Genomic DNA, 10,110 nt, shown 5'->3' with positions numbered 1-10,110 from the left:
ACTAGCAACTGTAAATTCGAACAAAAACTAGGGGTGTTCTGTGTGCCTTGCGTTCTGACCGTTAGATGGATTGGATTAGATGACTGGAAGAATGTCTTGTCTTCTATGCCACACAAAATATTTGTGTGTGTTCTCCAGCTAATTGGTAGGTGCTACTCCGATAAAACTTTCAACTTGACAACATCAAGCTAAGGTAGATAAACAACTCATTGAAAACATATTTGCTAATCATAACCATTCGATTGATCTGGACACATGTAAGCTTTGATTGAAGGGTTTGGAAAACAAGATTATAATGACCCAGATGACTAAGGACATTAGTGTGGCCCGATCTCGCAGAATACGTGCATTTCTGCATTTTCTAGTGGATCAATCATGTACCTTTAGAGGATGCCTCTGTTTGTGTGTGCTGTAGCGACCCACACAAGGAATTCTTTGATCCAAGGGTTCGGTTTCTCTGATTAGTACAGACAATAAGAAATCCTAAGGGTTTCGTAAAGTGGGTCCACCTCAAAGGCATGCCTGCATAGAGGACGCACACAATGACAAAAATGAAGATGAAAAAGTAGATGGTGGGTTTGGTGAATAAAGTTTTTTGAGGCTGAAAATTGAGTTCTCAAACTCTAGCTTAATGGACTGGAGCACAAGGCATGGTGTAGCCGAACAAAATCTAGTCCACCAAAACCTTTTGCAAGTGATTGAGCCAGAACCCCGTAAATTTATCCTTTTTGGCTTTTCTCCGACACTTGTCCCCTTGTGGTTTTGTGTTCATCTATGACATCCTTTAGTGCAGTCTCAATCAATTAGCAACTAATAATTTTATGTAGACCTAAACCTAATGATATTTGTCCCAATCTCTAGTGAGTGATTTCCTGAGATCGAGTCCACACATTCCACAATTCCTTTATAAATCATAAAATAACAATAACATATTTTGTTATTGTTAGAGCAAACATATATATTTTGGCTGAGACCATCGATAAGATTGGTCACATATGTTATGTTTTTGCTATGGGGGAGGTGGACTCCATCCATCCATATTATATTGGCTTAGGATTTTTTTTTTTTTTTTTTTTTTTCCTTTCCCGAGGATTTTGGCATTGGAATTTGATTGTGCGAACTTGTCAACGGGGATATTTTCTAAAATATAATGTTGTGTGATATTGAGGATAAACGAGAAGTTGTTTTCAGGGTCCTATTTTTGTGGACTACACTGTTCCAATAGCAGCCTAAGTCTTATCCAAAACCAAGTGACGCTGGGACTCTTATAATTTCTGCATCGTTTTGGCTATATCAACTTATTGGAGGGCTGCAATTGCATAGAGTTCGGTCAGACCGTTTATAAGATTAACTCTTTATATTATTGTGTCTAGTCTTTCTATTTTGGCTGAGCAACTAAAACGAGAAGAAGGAATAGAAATAAAATGCAGACGTAAGTAAAGCATACCGGTCCGGGAGAGGTGCAAGTATAGTGTCGAATATGGTCCCTTATTTGAATGTGATCGTTAGTGGTAAACGAACAAACAAACATACTCACTCCATACGACCACAACTACATGAATTCTATGATGCTTTAAATGTAAATCAAGCAATAAGAACAACTGTAAAGAGGGTTGGTTATATTGGATGAGAAAGTCGACCGGGTTGAAACCCTTTTTGAGCGTTAACAACTGTTCTATATCATTTATAAACAAGTATACATCTCTGCAGTATAACATTCTCTAGTTTGTGCGTGAATGATTGATTAGAACTATAACGATAAGGGATTGTAGAGCTCTGAGCTGAGTACGGACGATGGAGCATCTATCAAAATCCTAACCGTGTAGGCACACGGCTTCGGCATTGCGGAGGGGTTTGGTCGAGGGAAGGTCTGTGCTTTGCTTTGCTTTGCTTTCCATGAAGGTCGAGGGAAGGGAGAGTTTTTGCTTTCTATGAAGGTCGAGGGAAGGGAGAGTTCCAAACTTTCAGATGCTGCCAATTAACGTAATGCAAAAGTAATCGCCATTTCACACGGCTTCAATGACGATTTAATTTAATTCCGACACCAAAGCGGATTTGACATCCACCACCAGTGTGGTTAGAACTGATTAAGAGGACTGAACTGATCAAAATCAAAAGAGGCTCTCGTTTGTATATACAAAATGAGTTGAGTTAAAATTAAAATTAAAAGTTAAATAAAATATTTTTAATATTATTTTTATTTAAAAATTTTAAAAAAATAAATTATTCATTTTATTTTATATAAAATTTTAAAAAAATTGTAACGATGAGATAAGTTAAAATCGTAGCCGATATTTCCACTTCCAAAATCAAACCGTTCTTTCCTTTTAACTTCAAATGAAAAGGATCGTTAAATGAGGAAAACAGATCAAGACTATTTAAAAATCAAAATCCATATCCTAATCTTTATTTTCTGGACAATCTAACATAAAAGACAACCGTAATAAGCACAGCCCTCAACCAGTTTGCTGTCAGGGGAAGACGGGCTTCATATTTACCCACTACAACATTTCACAAGTCTTTCCAAGTGTCCCTAAGGGCCACGACCGAAGATGCCTGGTCCCCGGCCCCTCCCTACGTAGTTATACCCCCTTCCATAGTAACCACCACGAGAACGGCCACCACGCCCAGACCCACGACCCCCTCGACCACCCCGATATCTTGTGAAGTCACCAAAAGTCTGCAACCAAACCACCAAATATGTTGGAAATAACCCCACAAAAACTTGGAGCGAGATAAATCAAAACACACATTACCTCCGTGTCTATCTTCATTTGCTCAGAGAATCTACTCCTTTGTGAATCATGATTGAGTGCGTTGCAGGAGAGGGAATCAAAGAAATCATCTTTATTATAGACAGACTGCTGACACAAAGAAACTACATATCATAACGAAGTAAAAGCAGAAAAATGCGTTTTTCCCACCCTCAACAGAACTCAATTTAGTCAGAGTGGCACAAAACAGCAAATCTCACATTGACTTCAAACTTTGATGGTTGAGCATCTTCATCATCTAGAGTATCATCTTCATCACTAACTTCTCCATCCCCTTCCCCTGAATGAGATTTATTACTCTTGCCAAGATGACCCCACACTTCGTCCTTCTTAAATTTCTCATTCATAGCTATGAAATCAAAATCTTCAGTGAATTTTGTTACTGGACGTGAACTCTGCACAGAAAATGGCAACATTTCATGCCAAACCCACATTCAATGAAAGCATCAAGCCAATTATAAATCACGTTCATTGTGTAAATCAAGATTTGCTGGGGAAAGATGCCATCCGCAGTACCTTGATCAGAGTTTTTAAACTTAAAATGTAACAGTAAACAACAAATTACCCCACTTCCTCTTCCCCTATCACGTCCCCGATAACCTTGACGATATTGAAAAGGAGTTCCATTCGGCTGGAATGTGTGTGTGTGAGAGAGAGAGAGACAGAGAGAGAGAGAGAAGCAATGTCAGCATACTCATCAAACCACATGCACATAACTTCAATCATAGGTTTAAATTTGTTATCATTGTTTAGCATAAAAAAGCACCAAGTTCAATCAACTTCAAAGGAGAGAAGAGAAACAAAATTGCTTTAGCACATGTAGCAACCTCTGGACATCCAGCAAGTAAATCTCACAGATAAGAGGGAAGTGGCTTACGCCTTCTTTACATTAATAAAATTTAATATTACTTATAAAAAAAAACAGATAAGAGGGAAGAGTACTTAAACAAAAACTGCAAGATACAGTGCTTTTAGCAGCTTGTAACGAAACGAGGGCACACGGGATAGGGTCAGATAAACCCTATTGACAACCTCGGATATTGTGAATTAAAGCTCACAAAAAATACTGAAAGAAAACTTTGTTAGCTGGCAACAGTGTTTCTTTGGGGAGGGTGGAACCTACCGTCCCTCATCTCACAATAAGCAATTCAAAATACCTAGCTTCTTTTTTTTTTTTTTTTTTTTTTTATTGGCACCGGGTGTCTAGGAACAACGTCCCGACTAATTCCAAGGGTGCACAGGCTCTCGGCAAGGAGTTTCCTACAAGTGCACCTCGGATAATTCAAGAAGAAAATCCCCCAGTCCCATGGCTCCTAGAGATTATTTGCACCCAAGAAAATTTGAACCTTAGACCTAGGGGGACATACCCTCAAGTCCAAGGCCTTTACCACTAGAGCCAACCCTTAGGGGTTCAAAATACCAAGCTAGGGAAACTACGACCAAGCCCAAACATATCGAAAGTAGAAACTAAGGTACCAAGCGTGTAAATAACAGAAACAAGTGGGCAGTTAATTGGACACAAAGACAGAAACATATATAAGCGGATCACCTTTTGAGAAGTTTGTGAAGGTATTGGCAAAGGCAGTAGTGGTGGCTGACCTTCAGCTGGAACTGGGACTATTGATTCTGATGATGAAGATGATACTTGATCCACTTCTACATCCTTATGCGCTGTTTGTAAAGTTTGGGAAGAAGCAACTGCACTAGGTACAGATTGCAACAGCTGACCTGGAGTTACTAATGATGGCGCTGGTGCTTCTGCATGAATAGTGTTGGATGTTCCAACAATAGATGAGGTAGATTGAGAAGAGGCTTGATATGACAAGATTGGTCCGGGAAATGCACTAGGCTTGTTGGAGATTGTTGGCAAAATAGCATTTATATCTGGGCTAGGCATCGCTAAAGGAGCCAGTGATGGCATACTAGAACCTAGTGCAATTGTTGGAAGGCCAGAACTAGGGGGGCCCTTGCTGGGCACCGAGTTTATTAATGTTTCAGAAGCTAGTGTAACTGATGGCACAGGAGGCAGAGTTGACGACAAAGTTGATGGTGCTAAAGAACTGGAGCTTAAATTCATGGAACTAGAACTGGCAGGAGGCAAAGAAGATGGAACTTCGGGTAAGTTTGATGAACCAGAGGGTAAAGAGACATTAAAATTAGGATATTGCATTAGCGGCTGCAGTGAAGAAGGCATTGGCAGCCCAGGTGGTGGACGAAGCAAAGATTGCTGATGCAAATGAGGAAGCCCATTTGGTGGGCCATAGTATCCTTGCCAGTACATTGGCATAGCAAGCCCACCACCATTTGCACTAGAAGGAGGTGGTGTAGCTCCCCAAGATGCTATATTACCTCCAGGCTGATACAAAGGAAGGCCACCTTGGAAACTTGACCCGTGGAGTCCCAACTGTGCACTATGGGAACTAATATCTGTCAAAGACCCACTAACAGCAGGAGGCAAGCTTGTAGAAGTAGAAATTGGGCGAGCATAGTGAGACTGCAATAAGAAATTAGAAAGAATTCAGAATAGTGTAGCTGATTTAATTTGAAATAGGATAAAAAAAAAAAGGTCTTCACTCCAATCACCTGAATAATAGCAGGATCAATGTTTATGGGTGGCATAGGCTGAACAGGTGGAGAAGATTTAACCTGTAAATCCTGCAAAAGGAAGCTTAAAGAATGTTTAGGAACTTTCTACTCAAATAAAAATATTAACAAAGGGGAAGTGCTTAAAGTTGAACCTTGATATGATAATTAATGTCAGTTCAGTTCTTTTCCTTCTTTCCATTTTTTATGAAACATAAAATCTCAGCCCATTCCATCCACTAAAAGGCAAAGCCACTCCATTTTAAAGGTCATTGAAAGTCAATGTCAAAGACTAAATGTACTTGTTACAGTCATCTCGACAGATTTTATGTTTCATCTCGACTTGTCAAACATACAGAGGCAGATTTGATACAGGGAACCACTAGAAACAATGTAAACATAAACCTTGGCATTATTAAGCATAAATAATGGTGTAAATATGGTATAAACAACATAAAGAGGAGCCAAAGGCCGCTTGCCCATAAGATACCTTGATGTCACTCCCACGGAATAGTATATATTTATAGATTTTGTCGCCGGGAGGGACTTGTGGACCATCTTTTTTCCTTCCTTCTGTTCCAAATGACCTTACTGCCACATTAAAAGATATTTTTTTATAAGAAATTTATTAAAAGACCATGTAATTAGGTATAGCCCAAGTACACATGAAGTATACAAGAGAAAACACCTAATTACAAACTAAAGCTGAAAAACAGCACGAAAGTCATTGGAACTAAATCCATCCATTACCTACATTAAAAGATATATACAAGCATTAATGATCCATCTGAACATCTCTTTGTTATAAATATATTATAGTGTGTTGGTGAAAGCATTCCGCACAAAAATGCCTTCGAGAGTCTAGGCACAAAGTGCAAGTGGGCGCCTTACTGAAGGCTAAATCAAATAAAAAAGGCCATGACCAAAAACTCTCGAATTATAGATATTGACTTCAAAACAACTTAAACTATTATATCGAGGTTTTTTTTTTTTTTTTTTTTTTTTTTTGATCGGTAAAAATTTATATTGATCAACTATTATATAGAGTTCAAAGCATACACATCAAATATGACAATATGTGGCATCATGGCATGTAAATAATCTTCAATATCAACTAAATACTTAAGAATATTCGTTTACAACATTTTCTGGGTCTTGAAATCATCAATGCTTTAAGCTCATAGAAAAAGCATAGAAAAGCATGCTTTTGTAAATGTGCTTCGTTGGTGCTTTGCGCTTATGCATGCTTCTACCAACACTCATCGTATACCAAATATATAAAGAAAGGGTACATTTTTCTTTTTGATATCCTTGGGTGTCCGGGCCAGCTTACGCGCACCTCGACTAATCTCACGGGGCCTTGAAGTTAATGGCCAGGTAAACCTCCAATAACCATGAGGGGGCTTTCTTTCTTTCTTTTTTTTTTTTTTAAGTAAAAGAAAGGGTACATGACAGAGGATAAACAAGAATATGGGCAAATAATCAGGAAAATACAAGAACCTCAGGCTATGTCCAAATGCATCCAAACCATAATTATTTACAAACAAAAATAGAAGATTATTTTCTGAAGAGTACTCCAATTTCCAAAGATCAATTGAGACTATGACAGGGATCAAAAGATTATCTCATCTTGAACTTAAAGAATTACATAAGTTGAGATGGTGTTTTAATTGAGACCCACAAACATCCCTACTTTCCCAGTTAGACGATTGATTAACCCAAGTCTTACATAAAACATACAGTTATGACCGTTACCCATAGCATTTATATAGACAAGTTAATGTTCCGATGTTGCACGAGTCGTGCGCACCGAAAACATTTTACCTGGCGAGTGCCACTCAAAGCACGCCCTCTACAGCAATGGGGGTTTAGTATAAAATAACCACACAACTTCAAACGAACAAAACTGGCGTCCTCCTCCTCGAAGAACTGATTCTTGGGTATTGATGTTAGAAAATCATAAGAGGGAAGCAAAACAAAATAGAAAGAAAAAAGAGTACCATTTTCAAGTCCAATACTGGACTCTTGAGTGTTGATGTTATAGAGTACGCCCTCGTATCTGATCTCGCTCTTGGAAGTCAAACTAATCAAGCTCCCTATGTAGGAATCGGCCGATGTAGTGGATGGTCTGGAAGCACTTTCGGAAGCCAAAGCCATAATCTTGCAATTCCAATCATAAACTACAATAACCCTAAGATCATTTATCACTATAATTAACGGAGAGAAAGAAAGAGGCCGGAGAGAAGGAAATGAAGGGAGAGAGAAAGTAGGGTTTAGGTTATGGGGCCGTGTCGTGTGGCTTTTTCTGTGATTATCGGGAGGAGATCTAACGAATAATGAATAATAACACCCACTATTCTTTTTAGGAAAAATCTTCAAAACCTCCCAACGTCCCAACCCTCAACCTTTTCAAAATATAAAATGTTAAATCTTATTAATATTTCACTTAACATAATATCAACCATTAAGTCTTTAAAAAAATATATTATAATAATTTAAAGATAAAATGTATCGATTTTAATAATTTAAATTGTAAATAATAAAATAAAAAATTATATTTATGTTTTTATTTTTTATTGTTTATTTTTTTTTATGGAATAATGGATAAGAAAATGACACAATTAATTTTTTTTTCATTTTTACTATTCTTTTTTTTATTTTTTAATAATATTGTTATATTTTATATAATTTTATAAATTAATTATTTAGATAAAAAAATAATATATTAATTAACATAATCTTTTTTATATAATAAAACCATAGGAAAAAACCATTACATATTGTTTTTGTCAAGCCATGTAACTTGAGAAATAAATATTAGGACATCTTCCTACCACATTTTAATATTCTCAACATTTCAAGCATAACGAGCAAGCCTATGCATTGCTTCATTTCCCAACCTATGAATAGATTGAATTTTGCATTCTATGAATGGTTGCAAAAAGCTCTTTGTTTCTTTTAGCAAGTTTTTGAGAGCTAGAAAAGAGTTTGCATACAGTCACTCTCAAGGATTAACTTAGAAAAATCCAAGTTTGCACCTAATTGTAGGCCTTAAAACATAACTAGGAGCTCAATAGTTTTTGAGCCAATTACCTCATTCTCCACTTTGTTAGCAGTCATCACAATATCTCATTTATCATCCATAAGAATAGCACCCACACATGCCTCATGTTAATAAAAAAAGCACTGCTCCATTTGCATTTAATTTGAGGTAGCCATGAAGTGGGGGTTTCCAGCGACAGATAGCCTTAGATTTTGTGCTTCGTATAATTTCCAAATCCTTGTAAATTTTCTACATAGACAAGGCATATTCAATCACATTTTTAGATTCAATACTTACTTTTTCCTATACCATCCTGTTTCTTCTAAACCAAAGTCCCTAAGCTATTAAAAAAAAGTAGTCAGATCCTCCATATTGCCCTCCTCTTTCACAAACAATGCTAGATCCATTATATTCACATTCTTCTCAATTTTCAACATAGAAGGAATATATTTGTTCCAAACATCTTGAATGGTATGGCAATAAAATAAAGCATGTGGAAGGTCTTCCAAACTGATTTGACATAACCAACACTTATCTTCAACATCAACATGTTTTTTCCTATAAGATCATATTGGGTAGGTAGGCCTTCTCTACTAACTCTCCGTGCAAAAACCTTGACTTTATTTAGAGTTTTCATCTTCCATACCACTTTCCATAGAGCTTTCCGTCTGTGCGCATTGGAGCTCTCACCTTGGTTTCTTAACTTCCCTCTAAAAAATTTGTATGCACTTTTAACACTGAATTTAACTAGAGTTCATTTTCTCTTGTACAGATAATGATCTTAATATGTCTGCAATTACAATTGGATTGAATAGAACTCTAGTTTTTTGGGTATTCCACCACATAATATTTTTGTCAATAAGATTATCAACAGTGTTTTCACTATCTTCTACCACCACCATGCTTATTTCCTACTTAATGATCAGGAATCTATACATCTTTCCAAATCTTTACTGATTTTCCATCACCTATTCTCTATCGACATCCTTGGATTAATAAGTTTTTTGCTTCCCAAATTCCTCTTCATACATATGAAGGATTTATGCCAAAAGCTAAATCAAAGAAACTTACTTTTAAAGTAAAGTATCCTCTTCTTGCAAAATTCTCTACCCCTGTTTAGCCAAGAGAGAAATGTACAAAATCCTCAAATCTTTAAAACCTAACCCACCTCTGAATTTTGACTCACACATATGATCCCAACTAATCCAATGCATCATTCCCTCATTTGTTTTCTAGCCCCACCAAAATCATGTCATCATTCTCTCCAAATCAGTATATAGGTTACTAGGTAATTTAAAGCATTTCATTGCATAAATAGGGATAGAGAGTACCACTACTTTTATAAGTACCTTCCTTCCATCTTGAGATAAAAGCTTTTGCTTCCAACTCTATAGCTTCTGCCAAACTTTTTGCTTGATTTTTGAAAAAACTTGTGATTTTGATCTACCTATCACAAGAGGTAAGCCAATATACTTCTCATATTGCTGAACATTACTAACACTCCACATTGACATAATTTCATTTTGCATCCCATCTGTCACATTTCTACTAAACATCATAGAAGTTTTGTACTTTATTTTCTATCCCGATGCAAGTTCATATTTATTCAACAACATTTGAATTTTCTTATCTGTATTAGAATTTGCCTTATAAAAAATAACACTATCGTCTACAAAAAGTAAATCATTTTGAGGGGCTCCTCTATAGATC

The 10,110-nt window shown here is 36.7% G+C and overlaps 1 protein-coding gene across 3 annotated transcripts; it reads right to left on the bottom strand.

Moving 5' to 3' along the window:
* Window positions 1–2,355: 2,355 nt before the first annotated feature.
* LOC122299270 (protein decapping 5-like) lies at window positions 2,356–7,703 on the bottom strand. Of its 3 annotated transcripts, none has more exons than XM_043109406.1 (8): window positions 7,358–7,703; window positions 5,848–5,948; window positions 5,358–5,429; window positions 4,324–5,268; window positions 3,340–3,405; window positions 2,975–3,169; window positions 2,757–2,864; window positions 2,356–2,680 (listed from the first exon to the last, which is right to left on the bottom strand). In XM_043109406.1, exons 1-8 carry the CDS (start codon window positions 7,512–7,514, stop codon window positions 2,534–2,536), a joined length of 1,791 nt encoding a protein of 596 aa, XP_042965340.1. In that variant the 5' UTR covers window positions 7,515–7,703; the 3' UTR covers window positions 2,356–2,533. The 3 variants fall into 3 exon arrangements, with proteins under 3 accessions (XP_042965340.1, XP_042965341.1, XP_042965342.1); XM_043109407.1 differs by having other exon boundaries at window positions 2,757–2,861; window positions 7,358–7,701; XM_043109408.1 differs by lacking the exon at window positions 3,340–3,405.
* Window positions 7,704–10,110: the final 2,407 nt, after the last annotated feature.

Source organism: Carya illinoinensis, chromosome 16 (genome assembly GCF_018687715.1).
Source record: "Carya illinoinensis cultivar Pawnee chromosome 16, C.illinoinensisPawnee_v1, whole genome shotgun sequence".
Taxonomy (NCBI): Eukaryota; Viridiplantae; Streptophyta; class Magnoliopsida; order Fagales; family Juglandaceae; genus Carya; species Carya illinoinensis.
The sequence above is the reverse complement of the archived record's forward strand: the minus strand, read 5'-3'. Positions and strand labels throughout refer to the sequence as shown.